Raw genomic sequence first — 27410 nt, forward strand, 5'->3', positions numbered from 1 at the left:
TCATGAAATTCCACCAGCTTGTTACTGAGAAATGGCTGCAGATGTGGATTTTTCATTAAATCAAGGGCAATAACTCTAAGGGAAATTGACCAATCCAAAAAAAACTTGATGGGCATCATTGCATGTTGGTTCATATTTATTTCAAGTTTCATGAAATTCTACCTTCTAGTTACTGAGAAATGGCTGCGGACGGACATTTTTGGGCATTTTTCATTAAATCAAGGGCAATAACTCTAAGGGAAATTGACCAATCCAAAAAAAAACTTGACGGGCATCATCGCAGTATGTTGGTTCATGTTTATTTCAAGTTTCATGAAATTCTACCTGCCAGTTACTGAGAAATGGCTGCGGATGGACGCACGCACGCACGCACACACGGACGCACGGACGTGACGGACGGACAACGCCATTTCAATACCCCTCTCCCAATTTCATTGGCAGGGGATAAAAAAGTAGTGGCCTTAACGAAAAAGTCACAAATCAGAGGATATCTGATAAAGTCAGCTAATTAAAAGAGCAAGGGATAGATTTATGGTTCATTCTAGTCTCATGCTGGTCATCTGTGCCAGACATGAAATCAAGATTTACAATGGACATTTCAATATCTACGGTATATGCCACCCCAGAAGGAGAGTGTGTGTGTGTTCGGTTTAACGTCTTTTTCAACAATTTTTCAGTCATAAGGTTTGAGGGTAGTGTGATATGAAAATCAATCTAACATAATTCTATTTACTAAAATTGACTTCCTTGTATCCACAAGTATTCATTTCCACTACTTCCATGGACAGGCTAAATCAAATCAAGCCTGCAACATTTTGGTTTATATATCGTGACCTGTGGTTTCCACTTTTTTATTCAATTCGCCTCTATATCCTTTCCTTATGATTCTGCTCCAGAAGACTTCAGTAATTGGGTCAATGATGACAGAAAGTAATCATAAAGACAACTATCTTCTATATTCCCCTAGAACTGCTTACAGTCACTTCCAGGTTAACACATACTGCCCTTTAATCTTATATTAGACACTATATTATGGATTGGAATGGACAAAAAAATGACATTCAGTAGAAAGATGTAATTGCAGAGGCCAAGATGAAATATAACAAGGACTGACTCCTAATAAAAGAAATGATAGACCGTTTGGTGGCAATTCAAACACCAGAAAACCAATCTATCAGGGCTGGGCAAATAATAATTACACAAAAAATACGGTTTTCTCTATTTGCTCTTTTGCAGGGTAAATAAAATAAAAATTAGCAACGCTCTGATCAATCACGTCTTTATAGTATTAATCTGTATGAAATGGCAGAAATTCATCTTTATCAACAAAAGTAGGGATTTCAAAATGTCTTAGTTCACTGAAATGACACAATCATTGAAAATCAAAAACATAAAAAGTTTTTCTACTATTTGTCTACCATGGGTCCAGCAGGAGATTAACCTAATGGGCCGCAACATTCCAAGAAGCTAATTTTAGAAAGTATTCATAAGTTCGCTAAAATTTTAATGTAATTTTATTCTTGGCTTAATATTTTTCTGCACACCTAATAAACAACCAGGCCAAAAAGTATGACTTCAAATCTGTAATGTTATTATATAGAAGTTAATGCTCTGCCTCCCAATTAGATGACCATACTTTCATTAAATGATTCCTTTTTCTTGTAATTCCACGTAAGCCGAGTTATTATAAAAAATCCATAGTACATCTAATAATTACATCCTACAGAAAATGCCATCTCACCAGGGACATCCTTAATGGCTGCTGTTACAAGAAGCAAAGCCAGGAGTTTGTTATCAAAAATAAAATACTCTCAGGTTACAACACAAGATTTTTTTCACTTATATGAGCGGTACCGCTAAATGGTACCATTCCCAATGCCAAAATGTGTCCATTTTTCCCAATTGTTGTTAAAAATTTTCCCAATTCCAAAAATTAAAACTGAGAGTAAATCAGCTGTGAAATGCGGCGCATTGTGTTTTTACGACTGCATGACTTTTTTAGGTACCGTAAATATAAATACTCTCCATCTGTGTTCACACTCGGACGTTTTGCAACTACTGTTGTAAAAGAATGTGGGATTGGGGACCAAACAGAATATTAGAAAGTTATTGGCGGTATGATTGTTACTTGCATTGATTCCCATTTTTACTGATAAAATGTCGCACAACAGCAAATACTACCAAAAATATTATTATTATTATTTTTTTTGGATTTAACGTCGCACCGACACATGATAGGTCATATGGCAATTTTCCAGCTTTAATGATGGAGGAAGACCCCAGGTGCCCCTCCGTGCATTATTTCATCACAAGCGAGCATCTGGGTAGAACCACAGACCTTCCGTAAGCCAGCTGGATGGCTTCCTCACATGAAGAATTCAACGCCCCGAGTGAGGCTCGAACCCACATTGATGAGGGGCAAGTGATTTGAAGACAGCGACCTTAACCACTCGGCCACGGAGGCCCCCCCCCCCCCCCCCCCCCCCCCCACGAAAAAGATTAAGGCAGCTGGAAAAGAATAAAAGAATCTATGAAAGGCTTTCAAAATAACAGAATGTTCAATAAGAAGAGGGTGCATCACCAAGCAATAAAGGGGGAAGAGAGGTTGGTCACTGTTAGGTATGGCGAACCGCCATTACCAACAAGTGAATCAACATGTTCATCCTCGTATGATTAATGATTAAACAGAGTTCCAAGCCTTTTCAATTGTCATGTTAAATTAATTACTATAAATTGGCTTCATAGAAATTCCCAATTTGACCAAAAACGATGCGATTTTTCCCAATTGCATGGGTACCTGTACCATTTCCAAACTATTGGAAAAAAAACAACCCTGCAATAAAAGCATGTCATCTAAAATAATGTTTACTAATGCAAATGTAGCCATTTGATAATTTATTTCATCAGATAATTTATCCACGATTTCATCATATAATTTTGTAGCCATGATTTTTATCTAATCTGTTACTCTATAAGTTTCAGTCTGGACTACATACGCAGCAGTAACTTTTTTACCGATTTCATCACATCACAATAATACAGGATAATTGACTTTGGTATACAATTTCCATTGTCAGTTATAGGAGAAAATATCTATTGCACCCAACAGATTTTATCATAATTATATATTTGTTTTGTGTACTAGTTTTAAGCTGTTTTTTAATATTTTAGTCATGTTATGGTCAGTTTACCTAAAATCTTCCACAATCCTATCTATGATGTTCTGTTACAGGAAACTGGCCATTTCCCCATATAACATTCTGTCAAATTTTCACGTAGGCTGTTTACCTTGCTCCCAACTGGTAGTCTCATGCTAAAGAAAATTAGACAAGGCATAGGCTAGCAGGCATATTTGCTTCTCCTCTTCGGAATGAAGCTTCCTATGAAGTTTTGTTGAATTCCAGCAAGTGGTTACTGAGGAACTTACTCTGGACAAGAAATGGTGCTATGGTACATTTATGCTGAATAAACAAATGTCATTAACTCAGTGACAAATCATCCAACAGGAACATGAAGACAATATGTGCATCTCCTCTGGGGATCAAAGGATCCTATAAAGTTTCATAGAATTTGCACAAGTGGTTGCTAAGAGATATTCTGGACAAGAAATTGTGCTTTAGTAAAGTAATGTTGAATAATCATAGGGCAATAACTCGGAGAACAAGAGCACCGCCTTGCAGGTACAGACGCTCATCTGATTTTTTTGTCTCTGTATAATAGGAATATTGTCCTACCCATGATTTTCCAAGTCCAAAATGGGCCATAATTCTTACAAAAGCAGGATGGAGTTATGTTTCTTGATATACAGAGTCAGCTTATGATGGTAAACAACTGTTGCAAGTTTCAAAGCAATAGCTTTGATAGTTTAGAAGAAAAGTTTACCTAAACATGAAACTTAACCAATTTATTTATTTGGGTTTTACGGCGCACCAACACAGTATAGGTTATATAGCGCCGAACAGGACTACAAATTTTGGTTTCACATCTCATTTACATCGAAATAAAAACATGAGGTATGGAAAAAAGATATCTGATATTTTCTAAGTCCAAAAGGGGCCATAATTCTTGCAAAAAGCAGGATGGAGTAATGTTTCTTGCTGTATGGGGTCAGCTTGTGATGATGAACAAGTGTTGCAAGTTTTAAAGCAATAGCTTTGATAGTTTAGGAGAAAAGCTGACCTAAACACAAGTTTTAACCAAAACATCTGATTTTCTAAATCCAAAAGGGGCCATAATTCTTGCAAAAAGCAGGATGGAGTTATGTTTCTTGCTGTACAGGGTCAGCTTATGATGGTGAACAAGTGTTTCAAGTTTCAAAGCAATAGCTTTGATAGTTTAGGAGAAAAGTTGACCTAAACATAAAACTTAACCAAGAAATCTGAAGTCCAAAAGGGGCCATAATTCTTGCAAAAACCAGGATGGAGTTATATTTCTTGCTGTACAGGGTCAGCTATTGATGGTGAACAAGTGCTTTTAGTTTCAAAGCAACAGCTTTGATAGTTTAGGAGAAAAGCTGACCTAAACATAAAACTAAACCAGGCAACGCCAACCCCAACACCAACACCAATGTTGACGCCGATCAAGTGATGACAATAACTCATTTTTTTCCAAAAAATCAGATGAGCTAAAAATCACCCAACAATACGCGCATCTTCTTTAGGAGTGAAGCTTTTAATGAAGTATTGCTCAATTCCAGTGAAGGGTTGCTTAGAAGTACTCCCCTCAAGAATTTGGCATGGATGGACAGGACAAACTGATGAAGCTCTGACATATGCTTCCCCTGTTTGGAAGCAAAAATATGTTCTATGTCGTTATTAGTACAAACACTCAAACTTTTTTTTACTGTCTGTAAAAATGTTTAGATAATTTCTAGCACAATGCCTAGAGGTTTTTTAGGGCTGATTTGTAAAAATGTTTATGAGAACTGTGTCCATATCAGTACAAACCTTACAAGGTTCTTTTCAGGACTGACTTTTAACTGACTGACAAGTAAAATTGGAAAACTGGCCTTTCATTAGAATAACCACTGCATGGTTGACCTCACCTTTTTGACATATTGAGCTGCATCTTCCTCTTTGTAAACCTCGGCACTTACTGCACCACGGCGACTTCTTTTGGCAATAGGATGTGGGGGAGTTATTGACACTTCATCTTCACGATCGTCACTTGGTGGCGTTGCAGATTTTGCTTTGGCTTTCTGCTCCTGGAATGTAAAAATGCTTGTTTTTACAACAGTAAGACAGTAAGTAATGCCAATGTATCTTCTATTCTTCATTATACCTGAAAAACTGTTTGAAAACAAATGCACATTTATGGCCCTTGTCAATTAAATAAGATTAATAGACAGGATCAAACAAATTCTTCCTTACTGATAATTCTTTCATATAACTTACAAGCATTTCTTAACAACCACTTTGATCTGAAGTATCAGTTTTCATACTGTATTTTGTCAATACTTTCAAATCAAACTTATTTTGTATACTTAAAAAATTTATAGTCATATCAGTGGAAAAAGTGGTTAACTATTTCTTATGATGAAAACTGTTAACCACTTTTTCCACTGATATAATTAATATACTTGTTACATACAGAGAAAGAGATTAACCCTTACCAAGCTAAATTTTTACAATCCATTTTTCAATTTGGACAGTACCATTAGCTGTTAAAAGGGATACTAATCAAAAAGATACTGACTGAAATTGAATGGCTATCAGATTTTGATCAGACTGCACAGATTGCAAAGGCAGAATCAATCGTGTCCAGCAGGGTAAGGGTTAAAGACTGGCTTTTGCATTGGATGTTAACATGTGACTGGATTACTATATCTATTTGTAGAACTTTTGCATGATTGTGTTGTTGCTATACAAACAACACTATAACTCACACTGTTTACCCCTCCTCTTTCTCCTGAGAAAAAAATGCCAACCCAGCTTCAATTTCATTGCAAAATACTCAAGCCATATCAGAATTCAATTTGTTAGAAGAAAAACATGAAAAACAGAATAATAGCAGGAAAATGAATGACAGAATAACAATTCTGCAATGGAAATAACTGTATATAATCAATGGCATGAGCCATAAGATAATGATACCATGATGAGGCAGATTTCAAGAAATAAAGTGAATCATTAGCTTTATGAGTAGTTTCATTAGAGAATCAGCAAATTTATTAGTTTTAATTCCCAGATAAAAGACTTAATTACAAAGATAAAAAAGATGACTTACAGAATAGGTAAACTATGACTTAGAATAGGTAAACCATCAGCTTGAATGGTTGCAATTTAAAGCAAAACAGCAATGTCTTTATAATTTGTGAACAGATGTTTTATACTTGGCAATAAAGATATAACAGGGTTAATGATAGTTCCTGATATTATTGTCCGGTCAATACATTCCTGAATATTAGTTCCAGGATATTAATGTAAAGCAAAGACACAGAAATGCTGCAGACAATAGCTTAAAGATAGCTCTAAGAATAAGAGCATGTCAATATATCTTATTCAAAAGGTGAAAATGGAAGTGATGGATTTCAACAAGCTCTTTAATAAACTAGAGATTGTTTATCAAGAAAAACAAAACGTTCCCCACCACTAACTTGCCACAAATTGTAAAATGCTACAAAGTAAGGGCCATAACTCCAAGAAAAATCACTGAACTTTAACATTCCAACTAAGTATAAAACAAGGCTTGGCAGTGGTAACTCCTGTAAAATCTGGTGGAATTTCAACCAGCGGTTTCAGAGAAGTAGTGCAGACCAAGGAATACAACAATTCAAGGGTCATGACTCCGCTAATTTTAATTTAATCAGAACAAGATGATAATATGCACAACTACACTTCACACTAACAACTTGTGTTGTTTGGTGAAATTCAGCCTAACTGTATACAGGAATAGTGTAAACAACAGTTACTGTAAAATAACTCAGACCAAGGGACATTACTCTGCTGAAAATCACAAAACCAGAATATGCTGATGTATGACATGTATGACTAGGCTTGGCATTGACAACTCCTGTAATATATATGTTTAATGGAATTCTGTCCAATGGTGTAAGAGAAGTTACCAAAAACATCACCAAATTTGACAAATAAAGAACCATAACTCCCTGAAAATCACTGAACTGGATCATGCCGATAATATGCATATGAAATTTGGCAAATCAAGGGCGTTAACTCTGCAGAAAAACAGCAAACCAGTACATACCAATGATATGAACCACTAGGCATCAAGCATTATGATAACTTTTGTGAAGTTTGGTGTAATTCCCCCTGGTGATACAGATGTTACAGTAAACTGGCACAGAGAATACAAAAATTAATGTAAAGATCAAAATTACAGAAAGATCAATTGATACATTTATACACTCAGAATGCATCCTGCCATGTACACGATTAAACAGCATTACAGGACTGCATATAATTTACTTAGCTGATTGATTGTTTAAGTCTAACAGACATTTATCTCCTCTGTGTATTATATAACTGAAGATTTAGCTGTATTTTATTCATAATACTATCTTGCAAATCTTTCCGCATAAATATTTCATATATAACTTTATCATTATGTAAAATATTTTTGATATACAGTAACCTTATGTAAAGAATGTTTGCTCCAAATCACTTAAACCTTAGCAATAAACTATCTACAATTTGCATAATACCGCCCCAAGTCTGAATAAAACGGAAGTGAACATCTTAATTTCATATGGTGTTTAAGTTTTTAGTGAATTCAGTCAAGGCTTTTATACATTTTTTCACATTATTCAGACAGAATAGCAGTCTACAGGACTTAGTGTTTCCTGTTCATGACTTACTTATCTTTTCAAACTCTCAGTTAGTCCATGACTATATTATTTAAGCTCTAGATGCTCCTGAAAGGTAATCTGCCTCTGTGCTGATACATAATTATACAGTATAAGCATTTATAAATTTACAGATAGCCAGTTTTTTTTAAGAAATTTCTCAGAGCTTTTCATGTGTGAGAAATTCATCATAAAAAAAGTGATTTAAACAGAACATTGTCATAAAGATGTAGTTAACCTTTAGCCTGCTGGCGGAAAGTGATTCTGCCTTATTAATGTGACCAGTGCAAACCAGATCAGCCTGCATGTCCATGCTGATCATCGTCTGCACTGTTCACTATTCGTGCAAACAGTAAATTTTCAGTGAAGACCCCTTAAGTGGTATGATGGACCAGTCCATTTTAGAAAATTAGCAGGGTAAAAGTTAACTGCTTTCTGTGCTGAGTTTGACAAATTATACTTATAGACTGCATGATGCTTCAAACATTGCAATACACCCTTACGAAATGTTGACCATGGTTGACCATGGTCACCATGGTTTTTGATGTTTCACCATGAACTAACGTGGTCAACCATCAAGTACCATGGTGAAAACATGGTCAGGACCACGGTCGGCCATGGTGATATAAGATTGACCATGGTCAACCATGGTCAGCAATGGTCAGAAATGACAATCAACAGTTTGACCATGGTCTACCATGGCCAACTTTTTTCAACCATGGTTGACCATGGTCATGTTAGTAATTTTCACAATTATCAAGTTTTGCAATGCACCAAAGATGCCTGGCTGCATTTTGGCTCCAAAAGTTTTCCTAGATATAGAAAAGTTTTCCTGCATTTATAGACAGATTCAAAGGTAAACTTTCATAGTCTGACTGTAATTAAATTTGTTGTTATCTTAGCAATATGAGTGACTTGTAAAAATAGATATAGACTGAAATCTGAAATTGTCATGTATTTTCAAGACCCTTTCAAATTTATATTTAAACATTTAATTACTTATCTGTGTTGGTGAAATATTCTGATATATTTTAAACAAACCTTATAATTTGTAAAGTGCAGAATATTGTTTCAAATACACTTATTTTAAGATATATCAAAATAGTGTATTTTGATTTCTCGTTACAAAGTAATTTTTTCACATAATATACCCAAATTTTCAGTATATTACATAAGTAACTACTACCGAAGAAACGGTCTCTCAGAATGTTGAAATTTTCTCCAATATGATTTTATGGAACAGTCAGTTTCTTTTATCAAAATTTAGCCACTTACAATGTTCCATTATAAATTATAATATCATCGAACAAGATATCAACAATCTGAGAGATGCTTCCCTCCATATTGCATACTTCTTTAAAATGTAAAAAAAACTGCAAGTCAATAAAAGGATTTTAATTTTAGGTATAGGATAGACAACGAGTGCCCTTGTCTACGGGATATATACAACGAGCAAAGCGAGTTGTATATATCCCATAGACAACGGCACGAGTTGTCTATCCGACTTAGACCACGTGACATAAAAACTGCAATTATTGAAAACTCTCCCATGCTTTCTATAGAAATTAGGATGAACGTGTTTTTATAAGAGTAATATCATCTTTGTACCGTTAGCGCTTAATTGTCAGTAGGGCATATGAAATAATGCAGGTTACTTGTATAAATTCAGTTTTACTCAAATACCGGATTTACTAAGATTTAACGTTCATTAACACTTTGAGTCATTTGCAATCACAAAATTAATGCTAAACAGTTAAATATGGATTTCTCAAAAATACTCAAAACTGGACTGCATGCTGAACAATTAGTTTTTGTGAGAAGTTTGCATGTTGGCGAAACACGATGACAGATACGTTGATTCGTTGATTCAAGAAGATAGCCAGGTTATTTATTTATTTATTTATTTAGTTAGTTAGTTAGTTAGTTATTGTTTTTATTTGTTTACTTTGTCTATCAGGATATAGTTAGAGCGTAGATGCTCGTAGGACTACGAATACCTTTTACTATATCGTGCCCTTCTTGTAAGAATGATGTAGTTGTTTTACTTTCTAACTGGGCCAAGTTGTTCGAAACTTTAACGGGTTGTAATTTAGTTTAGGTTAGTTTAGTTTATACCAATTTGTTTCAGCTCGATTGTGATGAAAGCTTTAACTGTTTAAGCTTATTGTAACCACTCTCGAGTCCGTTTCCTATGAAAACTAGTACTGGGGTTATATGAGAAGTCATGGTCGTGTCCCCAATGGTGCTTGAACCCACGACTACTGCATTAAGCTGATAAACTAACCGCCTGTTAAATTTCTATTCAAGATACTAGTCTTGGTGGGTGGGAAATACTAGTATGATGTTTTAAGTTTACTGTAAAGATGATTTAGTGTTTAAAATCCTTAACAAGTACATTTGATTTTCTAAGTTTTCTAAACTGTCGAAATCTACTGATAAAGTTAATCGACCGTTAACTCAATCGCCTGTTAAAGTTTGGAACAACTGGATCCAGTTGTTTGCAAATGTAAGGATCGTGCTGACATGTTTTTTTTTATAAAAAGTGAACATAAAAAGTTACAACTGTTGGAAATGTTTCAGTGAATGTATAAATTACATTTTTACCCAGTTGGTTCTACACTAAAAATATGTAGTTTATTGTAATTCAATTTTATTGATATCTAATAAGATGGGGTCATTTTTACGATATTAACATTTAGACGTTGTCAACTGAATTTACCTCAAAGTCATTCTTATTTTTTATCCCAGTGATAACTGGTGAGAATATTGCAAGGTCATTTAACTCCGGAGTTAGCCTGTATTGTTAGATGGTAAATTGACACAAAATTCAAGCGTTTTTTTGCCCAAGTTTCCCCCGATATATATACAACGCTACTGTTGTATATGAAATATAGACGGGTACAAGTCTGCTTTGCGATTGGCTATTTACGGATTATCGTGGTCTAATAGTCAGATATACACCTAATTTTATTTCTGTCCATTTTTAACCTCATGTGAGGACTGGTTCTCACCATGAGCATAGTTGTCCGTCAGGTATCTGTCAAGACTGATCCATGTGTATGTTTTGTTAAATGGCACCACAGTTTTTTTATAGTCAATAATCGCCACGTTCGACCATGGTCATGGACCATGGTTGCCAACCATGGTGATTATTGACTATCAAAAACCGTGGTGCCATTTAACAAAACGTGGTCTAGCATGGTCATATGACCATGAACTACCATGGTAGACCATGGAAGTCCATGGTCATATGACCTTCATTTCGCCTGGGTAATGTTCCATTATTATATATCTTATCTTCCATTGTGCAAGCACTGAAAATGCAAAGCAAGCTGATAATTTAAACCTTACCTAAGAATTGCCAATATGACTCCAACATTCAATGTGACATTAAGACAGACATACAGCTGTCTGAAGATTAAAACAGAATAGAAAGAGAACAGTAAACACTTATTTTCAAACCTTCTGCCTTGAATGAAAATTTGCCAATCTTTATAAACCAGCATCCTGCCTTACTGTGATAGACATTATCTGAATTGACAAAATGCCCTAAAGCATCCTTTATACCACTCTAAGCTTATACCACACTAATGAAATAAGTAGGAAATAGAATTTCTCCTTTCCATCTGCAAGAAAATTTCACAAGAGTCTCCGAATTCCTACACAGACACTAAATTAATTTGATTTTCAGCCCAGTATGTTTTCCTACAAAAACTGTGAAGGAATTCAATTCGTTTTGAATGTACACACAATATTCTTTCAAAATCCACAAAAAGAAAACTCATGTCCAGTTAGATAAAAGATCATAATTAAGAACAATCATGTAATATGATACAACACATACTGGAAGTTATATAATTAAATATTAAAGAAACAATGTGAAACACAGAAGCAACATTACATAAAACAGATTGGTATCAGTCATTAAACACCAGCAAGACAAATTCTGAAATCATAAAACATGTAAGAGACACACTGAAACACAAAATTAAGTAACATAACAGAGAAAGAGAAAAACATGAACCAGAAAAAATCTTTAATCAGTGATAAATTAATTAATACAGCACAGAACAATTAAGTAGAAGCCAATTAAACAAGAAAGAGACAACTTCTGGAAACATGAGTACTAATGTGCAACAAAACATAGTGGGATGCAGTAGTAACATTTAGTTGACACAAAGCATGCTGGGAGTGCCTAGTCCAGTTCATGAACTTTCATGAACAGTTCATGATCATGAATTGCTCATAATTGTTCATCAGAAGTGTGTTCATGAAAAGTTCATGAACAAAACTGAGGTAGTTCCATCTCTTGCAACACAATTCATGAACAATCTGCAACTTAAAAGAGAACAAAAACCGTATTGTATGCTAGAACTTTACTTTTAATAGTATAATCATTATTCTTTTTTGGTACCACAAGCATATTATAATTGCATAACAGTTACTGTTATTTTTTACGTATGTTGACAAAAGATTAGATTTTTGTCTGTGAGGAAAGTTAAAAAGCCACAGATTCCTTTCTCAGTGTAAGAGAATTTTGAGGCGTCTGAAGGACCAGACAATGACATATCGTGGGCTGAGCGCGAAACTATTGTAACTGTATATAAATAAAGAACAAGATACAATAGTTTGCGCTCAGCCCTCAATAATCTGCATGATTGACAATAATCTGCATATGAGACAATGGAATAATGAGTTGACAAAGAACAAAATTTCTGTAGACATGACACTGATAGTGGATAACATGTAGCCATTATTCTTTAAGGCCTGTCATCAGGAATACTATATATTACACTGCTACTTTGTGTAACTATCTTCTCTTTGGGAGATAGAACAGTTACAGACAGTTATTAAAGACCATATATATTGTCAGAATACCAGTACTAAAATAAAGTCACATTTTCTGTCAACATTTATACACCATTATGGCAGTGTAAATGTTAAAGACTTGTAGATAGCCTTGATGTAAAAGCTTGAGTGCATATATAAGAGAAATCCAAGAAGAACAGAACATTGATTTTACTGAAAATCAATTCACAGATTTCAATTAATCTAGTACCAGATCTTTCTTAGAAATTGTTGTATTGAACGGTTTTATGTAATGCAGTATGAAAGTGGTATTAAAGTTTCCCAAAGCCTATATACTGAAATGAAACTGATTGTCATTTGGTACTGTTATATATTTCACTTTTTGTTATTCAACCATGATTTAAACTACAAATGTGTCACAGACACGGATGCCCCCGCAACATGAGAAATGTCACAGGCATGGTACTGCTCACAAACTAAACGAAGGACCCTTGGCCCTATTTATTTACAAAAAAAATATTGTAGGAAAACCAGAAAATTTAGAAATCTGTATATGTAGTGAAAATTGGCTAAGTTCAACCAAGGACTGTGACCTTGACCTTCGAGCTAGTGAAATGGTTGTTGCGCGTGACACATCGTCTATCCATTCTTATCATTTGTGTCAAATTATTCTGAAATCGGACCATGCATGTCCCTTTCCCGAACACACAAACAAACAAACACACACATGGAAAGGGGTAACACTATATGTCCCCTCCCCCCCATTTTATGGCGGGGGCATAAAAATCTACTTAGTTTTGGGAAAAGGATCAGATTAGTCTCGAGAAACAAAAAGAGTTAAGGCTTTTCTAGAATTATCTGACACATAATTACAGTCCATGAGCAGTTAAGGCTTTTCTGGTATAATCTGACACATATAGTCCATGAGGAGTTAAGGCTTTTCTGGAATAATCTGACACATATAGTCCATGAGGAGTTAAGGCTTTTCTGGAATAATCTAACACACATAGTCCATGAGGAGTTAAGGCTTTTCTGGAATAATCTAACAAATATAGTCCATGAGGAGTTAAGGCTTTTCTGGAATAATCTGACACATATAGTCCATGAGGAGTTAAGGCTTTTCTGGAATAATCTGACACATATAGTCCATGAGGAGTTAAGGCTTTTCTGGAATAATCTAACAAATATAGTCCATGAGGAGTTAAGGCTTTTCTGGAATAATCTAACAAATATAGTCCATGAGGAGTTAAGGCTTTTCTGGAATAACCTGACACATATAGTCCATGAGGAGTTAAGGCTTTTCTGGAATAATCTGACACATATGTCCATGAGGAGTTCAGGCTTTTCTGGAATAATCTGACACATATAGTCCATGAGGAGTTAAGGCTTTTCTGGAATAATCTGACACATATAGTCCATGAGGATATAGTCCATGACAAGTTAAGGCTTTTCTGGAATAATCTAACACATATAGTTCATGAGGAGTTAAGGCTTTTCTGGAATAATCTGACATTATAGTCCATGAGGAGTTATGGCTAAATTTCTGGAATAATCTGACACTTGTAGTCCGTAAGGAGTTACGGCTTTTCTAGAATAATCTGACATTATAGTCCAGGAGGAGTTAAGGCTTTTCTGGAATAGTCTGACATTATAGTCCATGAGGAGTTACGGCTAAATTTCTGGAATAATCTGACACATGTAGTCCGTAAGGAGTTATGGCTTTTCTGGAATAATCTGACATTATAGTCCATGAGGAGTTAAGGCTTTTCTGGAATAATCTGACACACATAGTCCAGGAGTTAAGACTTTGCTGACATGGTCGCACCGACACTGTCTTACGAGAAAACAGTTAGTCATACCATGGCGACATTCCAGCTGTGATGGTGGAGGAAGACCCCAGGTGCCCCTCCATGTATTATTTCATCATGATCGCAGGCACTGGGTTAGAACTACTGACCTTCCGTAAGTCCACTTAGATGGCTTCCTCACATGAAGAATTCACCCCTACCCCCCTCCCAGTGAGTCTGGAACGCACATCGATGAGGGCATGTGATTTGAAGTCTCGACCTTAACCACTCGCCACAGAGGCCCCGTGCCAGTATTAGAAATGATGGTTTGAAGCTTACTCAATCACAATCATAAAAATTTACAGCAATCTTATAGCAAACGTTACAGACTAGAACAAATGAACTGTCAGGTACTAGCTAACATACTAACAACAGCTGCCAAAGGGGGCATAATTAATACTATACCGGAGCAGACATTAAATTTTTTCGAGGGCTGACCGGGAAACTATTGTATCTGCATTTGTAAATTTTACAGGAGAAAGAAAAACTGAATATTTCTTAAAAAACACAGCTTAGTATTACATTCTTAGTAATCATTATCAGTTGAATAGAAATATATGTTGGCTTTAAAATGTACTCAAATATTTATTTTAAGATTTAGCAAAAGTGTCAGATAAAATAGTTTCACGTTCAAAATGACGTTATTAAATTAAAACAAGAGCTGCTGTCTCCATAGGATGACATATGCCCGATGGCACTTTGAATGAGTAGTTATGGCCGATGTTAGAGTTTAGGACCTTTGACCTACGGACTGGGTTCTTGCGCGCGACACGTCGTCTTACTGTGGTACACATTCATGCATAGTTATTTGAAAATCCATCCATGGTTGACAAAAGATATGGACCGGACAGCCCATCAATGCACTATCCTTTAATGTCTAAGTGTGACCTTGACCTTGAGCTACGGAATGGTCTTGCGCGCGACACGCGCTACTGTGGTACATTCATGCAAGTTATTTGAAAATCATCCATCGATGACAAAGTATGGACGGACACGCCATCAATGCACTATCCTTTAATGCTAAGTGTGACCTTGACTTTGAGCTACGGACCTGGGTCTTGCGTGCGACACTCTGTTTAACTGTGGTACCATTCATGCAAGTTATTTGAAAATCATCCATCGATGACAAAGATATGGACCCGAGCCCATCAATGCACTCCTTTATGTCTAAGTGTGACCTTGACCTTTGAGCTACGGACTGGTCTTGCGCGCGACAGTCGTTTACTGTGTACACATCATGCCAAGTTTTTGAAAATCCATCCATCGATGACAAGATAGGACCGACACGAAATTGCGGACAGACTGACAGACGACAGACGACAGAACGGTTCAAAAAACTATAATGCCTATCCCTTCCGGGGCATTAAAAATTAACCGTGAAATCTATTGTATCTGACTTATTAAATTCATTAATTTCATGAATATTCTAAAAATTCAAAATTCAAATATTTGAATCTGATTGACTTGTGCACTGATCTTACATAATTATACATCATGATTAAGCATATCGATGAAAATGTGTTTGATAGTTCTCTTAACTCGAAATGGACCGGAAATATTAGAATGATGCCTTGAAGCTTAATTCATTTCTAATTATAATAATTATCGCTTATCTGTATATACTTTGACCAGAAATCTAAATGAAATAACTAGAACATACTAACCAGTAATAGGCATAATTAATAATATGTTTATCATACTTAAATTTTTTGTTTTGGTGTGCAAGCGTATGCATAATACTTGACTGTACCATTCATTACATCGGATATAAATTTCATACATGGAATCAAGAAATAATTTAGCTAAATGAAGCTTACAGGGGGAAATGAGCTGCAGCATGGAAAACCAAATAGAGCATTTATGACCCGTGTGGATCCAGACATTGCGATCTGTGCAGTTGGTCAAAATCTTTATGCTTGCTAATGTTGTAAGTTTCTCTAAGGAAAAGTAAACAGTATGGATCCTGACCAGACTGCGCAGTGCACAGCTATGTTGGTTTAATTTGGACAGTTTCACCCTCCCAATTTCAACAAGATTAATATTTTACCAGGACAGTCCGTGAATCCACGGTCATATTTCAGTAATGTTACAGCACTTTTGTGTTTTAACCTATATAGCCAATGATGTGCAGTGCATGGTTACAGAGTTCTGTTGCTTTTGAAGTGACTGTGTAAGATAACAATTGTTTGTTTCCATTGTTTGTTTACAGTATTCCGACTACCCAAAAGTTGGTCCAACCCTAAAATTTTAATGTTTTTATGCCTTAGCGATTTTTTTTTCAAATTTTAATAAAAAATCGCAGAACTGCATTTGTTTATGCTTTAAACATTGTCATTGATTTAGAAAGGAACTTATTGTGCTCTAAAGGCATTAACCTCTTTTGTATTCATTTTTGGACATAAAATAATTCCGAAAAGTCTCAATAATTTTAAACAAACAAAAACATTCCAACCACCTACCTAATTATTTTGTGCATGCTACCGAAAAGAAAAACAAAAGTAGGCCAAATTACCTTTATGTGAACAATTTAATTATGTGATTTTGTTCTCTGTATCACCTGTGTCCAGCTACAGTAGTAGTGAAACTTTGGTAAAGACAGAATATTATCAAGATCATTTAAAAAATGTGAAACAGAGATTTCTTACATGACACGTCTCTTTCTTTTGGACAAAGGTATTCATATACACTCAAAAATTTAAATCATTATGTAAAAAAAAAAGGACAAACATGGACAAGATGTTTTTAACAGAACTTCAGTTTATTACAATAACCTAAACACCTTTACAATTTGAGGCTAAAATTTCAAAAATGACAGACAGCAAATGAAAAGCCAGAAAGCAAGCACATGACCACACGCATGTGCGATAATGAATATAACTTAGGCATTTTGCATGCCTTACCTCGAAGCATACAACCCTCCCATGTGACAGAACAGCAATCAGCTGAGGAGTCACAAAGGAAACTAAGGTAATGATCATTGACCTAATTTGGTCATGCGCATTTTCAAAAGTAAAGGACAAGAAAAAGCAACAAGATAGCATTATGTCAATAACAGAATGACACATGGCTAACTCTGTCTTCTATATTTTCATAAAAGTAGTATAAAATTAAGTCGATACCATTACGTGTAAGCCATGACTGTATGAATTTACGTGGTTATAATAGAGCCACGTCACACTAACAACTCATTTGGTAATTTCAGACTTTGCAACATGTGGCCAGATCAGTCTGACTGGTGTTTGCTAAATACAAAAACCCATTAAACTTTTTCAAGAAGCAATTTTCTGATCCTATTTAAATTCAACAACTAAAAGCACAGGGAAGCTGGATCTACGTAAGTCTGACAGAAATTTACGCAGTCATGAAGACACTTTTTTGCATGACATGGCTCAATTATGTAATGTATTCAGCATTAATTTTTTGGGAAATTGGCTTTGAAGCTTACAAGCCGAGTTCTTTTGATAAAATAGTAACAATTTCCACAATAAAAATAAACGAGGATCACAGGTCGTGAAAACGCTCACCTCAGTAATAACAATTTACCAAATGTATTAAGCTCTTGGCGTTCTTGGTTTTAGATAAATAATATTTTCAATCTTTTCCTACATAAGTGTATGTAAAGAAGTGATTTTAAGAACAGCTTGAAATATCTTGGGTAGAGGTCCTCACAAACATTTGACAGTTTTGTTTAAACAATTCATGCTAGCAATCTGCAAATGAGGACTTTGCACGCTGAAGACCAACCTCAGACGCAACAAATGTGATGTATGATTAGGACTCACTGTTGCATGAAGGATCACTTGTTCTAAGTAAATCAAGACCTGACACCCCATTGAAGTTTGCACTAAACATTTTATTCATAACCATTGTGTTTGCAGTTCCGTGAAACTATTGTATCTGTATCACATTATGTGAAAATGTTAATGTAAACTATTATTTATTTTAGTTCTTAAATATTCACATAAAACCTGAACAACAGTAACAAGTTTTCTCCTTGTTTGGTGTTTAAATTACAGACCATAATGTCACAAATAATGTTTTTTCAAATTGAGACTGTAACAGGAAAAGTTACTGGGAAACTATTGTATCTGCTAGAGGCAGATACAATAGTTTCCCGGTCAAAGAACTTTTAAGAAGTTGATGGTTGCAGATACAATATTTTCACGTTATTAAAAAAAGAACAAGAAATTATGGGAAAGTTTTTATAATATTTTTGCAGTAGATGTATGACAATAAAAGGCTTAAGAAAATGCAATAAAACATTTTTGGTCAAAATGTCAGATACAATAGTTTCCCGGTCAGCCCTCAATTTGTGTGACAATGGAGGACAAATACTTTAAGTTTAAGTAATAAAAGAGATAAAGTTACTGCAAGTGTCTTAAAAACTTTAAGCAAGATATAGATACAGACACAGATGACACCGATGCTCACTCAAGAATGAGTATTCATTATACAGTTAAGCAGAAAATTAAGATCTCTAATTTCATCACCAAGTCCTCTATAAAAAATTTGTGCGCATCATTGTGCATCAATAACTCACTGCAAGTCATGCAAATAACAGATAGCTCACTTGTCATTAATCAAAACAACTGTAAATAAGGAGTAATTACAGTAACAATCAAATATGACATGTCTAACGAGAAAACAGTAAGTCATACAGCTACCTGTGACAGGACGACACAACAAATTATCACGCAAGTTATGTAATGTACTGCTGTCCACTGTAAAGTCATAATTTTTTAGTGTTGAGTCAAAGTACATTACTGACCTGTTTCTAAACTGTGCGTTTACTAAACTAAGGGGACATTGTTATATACAATGTCATAATTATATAAGCATAACTGACAATTAAATCTTGTCAATTATTTGACATAATCAGTCACTTACAAGGACAATTAAATAATGAAAAATAACAGTCTTAAATTATAATAACTCCTAGTCAACACAATTTAAATATTTTATAACTAAGCAACCTGAGAAATCATTGAAAACAAGGTTTTTTAAAACAAAAACCATTTTTAAGAAATATCTTTGCATCTAAGTGACTTTTTTTTTTTCAATTATTCACTGGCAATTTTTTTCCAACTTTTTCTTAAACAGTTTTCTTAAGTAGAAAAACCTGAAATGCTAAATTTTGACGTTACTTAAAGCTACCTACAACTAAAGTTTCACTTGATTCTCATTACCTATCTAAAGACAATACTAGTAACAAAACCTTTTTCTCTCAATATTTTCAGTTATTATGGGTTATCCATTTGTAATGAATGACCTGACCTCAGGGTTCTGCCGAGGCCACAATATCGTGGGAATCTCGTAAAAATTATAAATGTCACATTAAAATTGGTCTGGAAGTATTAGTTGTCACATTATGAAAATTTTTAGGACAAAATGTCCATGTGGGACGACCAATACTGAGTACTGAATCCTTCATTTTTCTTCCGCACCCAAATAGAAGAGTTTCCCCGCAAAAACGTCATTTTGATCATCAATCTGTATCTGCAGACAAGAAAAACATTCAGTTTAATAATTAATGGCCTAATACTTCTTGTGGCTTCATGAATGCCCCATAGAACACACAAACCCAATGTTGTTAACTTCCACCCACTGTCTCAGCAGGTGAAATTGAAAGTGAGTCCAATTTGACCGCTTAAAATCTGTGGACCATTCCACACTAACTGTCTCCAAAACTGAAAATACGTCACAAAGTCAAACCTGTGACAAATGGTGCAAAAAATTCAGATGAAGCCAAAAAGATAAGTGACTCTAAATTTCAGGAGAGTTTGTTTAAAGAGTACCATAATGGTTGGACTACAATAAAGACTTCAGTTGTAGCAATATTTTGTTACTGATTTATTTCAATGACATATGGTCAAAAGCAGTTGTCCCTAAGATTTTGAAAATGTCAGTGTCCCCACATTTTTCATACCAAAGGGACATGTGTCTCAACCATTTTTCATCCTTGGCAAAACACTGTGACCATAACTCTACTAACCCCATATCAAACCCAAACATAAGCTTCGGGCAGGCCAAGTGTCATCCTTCAACAAAGTTATTGAAAATATACTGATAATGGTGACCTTGACCCTACATGAAATCCCTACATTTGTCTTAATTACTGTAAATTAAAGTATCATATATATATATATATATATATATGTCAAGACAGTTTAATTTCAAACGAGTCAACAACACATGTTTATTTTTAACTAAATTTTGGACACAAAAATGATTTTCAGAGAGGCCACCATGATTATCAATGACTTAATTTTACCTCAATGTGACTACTTGTGCACATTGCAGACACGGTTGTATTTAGGTTGATCAAACAAGAATTCATTACTTCCTACCATTAGAACAAGTTAAAAAAATCCAAAAATTTCTCAGTTTACATATTATATCAAGCTGTATATAGCTGAAGGAAGTAAGATCAACAGAATAAGTAAATAATTACAATGATTCGTAACAATGTCTTCAAACAGAAGGCTATATTACACCAGATGTTCACGGACTGCTGCAATAATGAGAAAGACTAGTTAATTTTACACCTGTGAGTGGTTTTATGTTCTTTTACCAAATGTTTAAAACTGCAGAAAAAAATAAAAATTTCCCATGTGTACTTCACTTACTGATTACTGAACAATTAACAGAAGTTTCTTGGAAAACGCTGCCTCAATCAGAAGTAAGTTATTTTATTCTATACTGATGTCCCCAGAGGAGTTGAGTATTTGAAGAAATGTATAAGAACCAATACACAACATCCATCAACATAGTTCACAAAGAAACAAAACTCTTGCACCAGTTTTACCAGTATTCCGGTTGGTTTCTATACAGTTACTGTAATTATACCAATTGCATGTGTACTTCAAGTCAGAACTAAATTTTGGTATTACCGCTTGTACATGTTAATTAGAATCGTTTGTCTGATAAAATTACTTCCCCTCATAGTAAAAATTATCTCCCTTGCTCATTAAGCTGTACAAAGGAGTATGCAGTATTTGAAAATCACTTAATCAAGTTAATCAGCTCCTTTTTCTTCCAACTTCTCCATTAGCAGCACAGTAACTTTTGATCTGTTGACAGACATAACGGATTTACTGCAGATTATGCCTTCACTGGCCTGTTTTAGTGGTCATGCATCTATATGTATTTATTCTATACCTATCTTTTTCATTGGCATTTCTACCATATGACCCTCCATTATATGTCTATATTGGTTACATTATATTTCATATATTAAGGTTCATCCATGCAGGAATAACATGATATATTATACTAAGTAACAGATCATACTGTCATACACATTAATTCCTACTTGTCCTGGGGCTAAATACTTTGTAACAATTCAAGCTGTTGCTTTAATCTTGATTCACCCGGACATGGATGACCACTGGCTAATGAACCATTTAATTGTTCTTTGGTGCAGTCTTGTCTCCACCAATTAAGCCTAGGGCAATTTGAAGTCAATGGTCAAGCAGAAAGTATACATCTACAAGATCACACAGGTGTATAAATATGTAGTGATAAAGAAAGGTATATGGAATACTGACTGTATCATTTACATTCATTTACATCTTGCATGTTACTATTATTTCTGATCTTCAATCAACTGTTGAGTCATAATTAAACACATTACAACCACGTATATTTAACTGTAACACAAAAGTTTTGATCATCTGTACCGCTTTCAGTTGCGTTTGTACTTCTTGCTACACATTTTACATCTACATGGAAACACCTGACAGATAAGAGATAACCAGCAATAAGAAAACATTCTAAAAATTGAAAAACAAAAAACAATATTAACTACCCCTCCCACACCAGTAAAAAAACCTCCTTCAATAAAATCATCCTAAAACTATACCTCATCATCAGAAGCTTCTGCTGGCTCTGTCTCTGGTTGTGTAGTTCCTGGTATGGGCTCTGGTTTGGACTCTGGTTTAGATTTTGTAGACTCCGGTTTAGATTCTGCAGACTCCGGTTTAGATTCTGTAGCCTCTGGTTTAGATTCAGTAGACTCCGGTTGGGATTCTGCGGGTTTCAACTCTTCACTTATCAGTCCCGGTGGGTCAGCATCAGGGTCATTTGGTCCAACTTCATCTATTTTAATAGTAACTTGTTGTACTGTTACTTCCCTCTTAGTTTCTGCAGGTTTATTACTACCATGTTCTTCTGTAGAGGAACTGGCCCCTGTGTCATTCACTTTTTTCTCTTCTTTTAGGGCTTCCCCTTCAGCCTGGGACTTATTTGCATATTGCCCAGAAGCCCCAGTCTCTTTACCCTTTGATTCTCCTAATTTAAATTTCCTTGTGAATTTATTTCCCATTTTTAAAGCACTCAACTAACATTCACTATAAAAAACTATTTTTACTCCAAATAAATCAGGAATGCTAGACAGGCATTAATCACCACATCTATATCTAAACAACTTATTACTTTTCCAGGTTTTCTCCGAGCAACATGCGGTAACACTTGTACTCTCCACTAAAATTACTGAAAATTTCCAAACATTCCCAGAAAAAGGTTTCCAACAATACTTTTATCAATTGCAAAACAGTATGTTCACAAACCACACACCAGAGTGTGAGTTTCAACAATACATAAATAATTACAAAGTTTGTTAAATGTTAAAGTTTTCCATCTTCTCACATCACTTCACACTGCACAAGCTATCTCAAGCTCAGTGAATCGTAATACCTGGCCTACATCGCCTACATCTCCGTCAGAATTTACATAAAAGTCGCTATAGCTAAATACAACATTACTAAAGCAGGAGAGAAAAAATAATATTAGTTGTCTACAGTTTTCGATGTTATCAAAAAATACCAATGTAATCCTATTGTAAAAACTTTTTTTTCAAATGAATGAAGACAAGCGAGAATTGATTCGCAGGCTGGATCAATGTTATGTATTTTAATCACAGTATTTGAGAGAGAAATGTTTCCGATAACTGATCAATCACATCCTAGCTTCTCTCCTGTTCTACTCCATAACTGATAGATACTGCTGTGGTGGTCAGGAGGTTGTCACACAATCAACATTGTACTGTTGTTAAAGTAAACACTGTAAGTGTAATGGTCAACATTGGCTGTTTTATCTAATGTCTGTTACTTAATGGTTAATAGGGGGTGTCATTCTGAATGTTGCTGATATTTTACACTAGAGTAACTGTTAGTATGCTGATGATTACAGGTGATATCACTGACTTGTCAGGGTGTTGATGTCAAAATTCTCAGAGAGCTGAAGATTTCACTGGTGCTGATATTCAACTCTTAGTGCTGATGTTCATACCATTGCTGATATATAGGGTTGATGTTTACAATGCTACTGACATTTTAACTAGTGTTGACATATAACTCTTAAGTGTTGAGATGTATGTTTCACTCTTAACTGGTACTGACATATATCTCTTTGAGTGCTGATGGTTACATTGGTACTGACACGTAACTCTAAGAGCTGATTGTTGCACTGGTACTGACATATATTCTTTAGGGCTGATTGTTACATTAGTACTGACATAATATACCTCTTGGAGAGCCGATAGTCATTGGTACTGGCACACATCTCTTAAGAGTGCTGATGGTTACACTGGTACTGACACATATCTCTTTGACCTGATTGTTACACTGGTACTGACATATATCTCTTAGAGCTGATTGTTATATTAGTACGGACATAATATACCTCTTGGAGAGCTGATGGTTACATTGGTACTGGCACACACATCTTAGAGTGCTGATGGTTACACTGGTACTGAAACATATCCCTTAGCATTAGTACTGACATATACCTCTTGGAAAGCTCATGGTTACACTGGTACTGACACATATCTCTTTAGAGTGCTAATGGTTACACTGGTACTGAAACATATCCCTTAGAGCTGATTGTTGCACTGGTACTGAAATATATCCCTTAGAGCTGATTGTTACATTAGTACTGACATACACCTCTTGGAAAGCTGATGGTTACACTGGTACTGACACATATCTCTTAAATATGCTGATTATTACACTGGTACTGACATATATTCCTTAGAGCTGATTGTTAAATTAGTACTGACATATACCTCTTGGAGAGCTGATGGTTACATTGGTACTGCATACGTCTCTTAGAGTGATGATCATTACACTGGTACTGGCATATATCCTTAACAAAGCTGATGGTTACCCTGGTACTCACATATATATCTTAGAGTGCTGATGATTACACTGTACTGACTTATACCTCTAAGAGTCCTGATGGCTATGCTGATACTGACATACATCTCTCAGAGCTGATGGTTACATCTGCACTGACATATATCTCATAGAGCTGATGGTTACACTGGTACTGACATTTACCCCTCAGAAAGCTGATGGTTACACTGGTACCGATATGAATCCCTTGGAGCTGATTGTAACATTAGTACTGACATATAACCCTTAGAGAGCTGATGTTTAAACTTGTAATGACATATATCCTTTAGACAACTGACAGTTTCACCCTGTACTGACATATATCCTTTAGAGAGCTGACAATTTCACCCTGTACCGACATATTCTTTAGAGAGCCGACAGTTTCACCCTGTACTGACATATATTCTTTAGAGAGCTGACGGTTTCACCCTGTACAGACATATATTCTTTAGAGAGCTGACAGTTTCACCCTGTACCGACATATATTCTTTAGAGGGCTGATGGGTACACTGTTACTGATACATGTATATTTCCCTTAGGGAGCTGTTGATGGTTACATTAGTAATGACATATACCCCTTAGAGAGTTGATGGTTATACTGGTACTGAAATACATCCCTTAGCGAGCTGTCGATTATACTGGTACTGATATAATCAAAACCCTTTTAAGGACAAAACAATTTTACAAATGAATAGGACAGAGGTATGTAATACACGTTTGTCAAAAGTTATCAAAACTGGTATGTAGTAAAAATATAAATTGCAGGTCAGTGGTAGGTCACTGTCCTGTCCACAATGCTATTAATTGTTTGTTATTATTATTTAAATAACTGACAACCATATCAAGCCAAATTAGATAATTCCTTTTATATAAGATAGGTTTTATGAGGAAAATGGCAATGAAAGTATTCTAACGTTTCAATTAGAATTTAGTCATCCAGATATAATAGTATTTAATAACATATTTGAGCCGTGCCATGAGAAAACCAACATAGTGGCTTTGCGACCAGCATGGATCCAGACCAGCCTGCGCATCTGCGCAGTCTGGTCAGGCTCCATGCTGTTCGCTTTTAAAGCCTATTGGAATTGAATAAACTGTTAGCGAACAGCATGGATCCTGACCAGACTGCGCGGATGTGCAGGCTGGTCTGGATCCATGCTAGTCGCAAAGCCACTATGTTGGTTTTCCCATGGCACGGCTCATTTAATAATTATGTTTTAGCTAGAGATGCTATGTGGTAAGCATTCTGTTCATTCTGAAGCAGTAAAGTACTAGTTTTGGCTCAAATATGAAAAAAAAAATATTCAAAACATCAGTCTTACAAGCTCAAACTCTGCAATTCGCAAGATCATAGAAGAACTAGAGATGCTTTTGAGAAAAGCGCATGTCTCCCACAACTGCCCCTATGAAAAATGTTAGTTTCTCTAGATGTTTTAGACGAGTGGATCCAATTAGATGGTCTGGAAGAGTGGATCCAATCAGTATTTCAAGGGCCATAAATCAAAAGTGCCTGGGCGGATTTGGCTAGTTATCGAACTTGGGTAAGGTCTTATGGCCAAACACATTTTGTTCAAGTTTGGTGAAGCTCGGATGAGAAATGTTCGACTTAAGAGAGCGGACAAGAGTAAACAGACGGATTTTTTCAGTAATTCAAGGGCCGTAACTCTAAAATGCCTGGACCGATTTAGCTAGTTATCGAACTTGGCCGAGGTCTGATGGTCAAACATATTTTGTTCAAGTTTGGTGAAGATCGGATGAGAAATGTTCGACTTTTTGTTGAAGATCGGATGAGAAATGTTCGATTAAGAGTGCGGACAATGAGTAAACAAGGAGTTTTTCGGTAATTCAAGGGCCGTAACTCAAAATGCCTGACCGATTTGGCTAGTTATCGAACTTGGCTGAGGTCTATGGTCAAACACATTTTGTTCAAGTTTGGTGAAGATCGGATGAGAAATGTTTGACTAAGAGTGCGGACATGAGTAAAAAGGCCAATTTTTCGATAATTCAAGGGCCGTAACTCCAAAATGCTTGGACCGATTTGGCTAGTTATCGAACTTGGCCAAGGTCTCATGGTCAAACACATTTTGTTTAAGTTTGGTTTGAAGATTGGATGAGAAATATTCGAATTAGAGTGCGGACAAGAGTAAAAAACCGATTTTTGGTAATTCAAGGGCCATAACTCCAAGACGCCTGGACCGATTTGGCTAGTTATCGAACTTGGCTGAGGTCTTATGGTCAAACACATTTTGTTGGTGAAAATCGGATGAGAAATGTTCGACTTAAGAGTGCGGACAAGCTTTGTGACAGACAGACACACAGACACATGGACACACAGACAGACTGGAGTAAATCAATATGTCTCCCACACCACTATGTGGTAGGAGACATAACTCTTAATCAAACTGAAAAACTTTGCAAGCATAAGTTTACCATTGAAGTCTGGAGGTGCTTCCCTTCACTTGAGGATTTGTATCTTTCTGGCTGGGCATTCACTATTGTGGCAATGCCAGAAAGCTGATTACAGCCAAAGTTACTGACTGGAACCCTCATTGTTTAAAATTATACCTCAGCAATACAAGAGCTGTCTGATGACAGCGCGCTCGACTATTCGAAGAATTGATTGAAGAATGGGGTCAAAATATTTCCACGGAAATTCAGACAAAAGAAATAAATAGATTAGACAAACAATGTTCCTGTATTACTATGATTTCGATAAGTCTTGCACTAAATGACAATATATGAGCCAATTTCAAAGTCCAAAAAGGGCCATAATTCAGTCAA

General features: G+C 35.5%; 1 protein-coding gene across 1 annotated transcript in view; it reads right to left on the minus strand.

The window, feature by feature from the left end:
- Nucleotides 1-23333, minus strand: part of LOC123563651 (cAMP-dependent protein kinase regulatory subunit) — a 63844-nt gene extending 40511 nt beyond the window's left edge. The window contains exons 1-2 of the mRNA XM_053525124.1: nt 22319-23333; nt 5045-5203 (exon numbers count right to left, since the gene is read on the minus strand). Of these exons, the coding sequence (XP_053381099.1) occupies nt 5045-5203; nt 22319-22780 (621 nt within the window). The 5' untranslated portion in view covers nt 22781-23333. The remainder of the gene's footprint in view (nt 1-5044; nt 5204-22318) is intronic.
- Between the last annotated feature and the right edge of the window lie 4077 nt (nt 23334-27410).

Source organism: Mercenaria mercenaria, chromosome 2, assembly GCF_021730395.1.
Source record: "Mercenaria mercenaria strain notata chromosome 2, MADL_Memer_1, whole genome shotgun sequence".
NCBI lineage: Eukaryota > Metazoa > Mollusca > Bivalvia > Venerida > Veneridae > Mercenaria > Mercenaria mercenaria.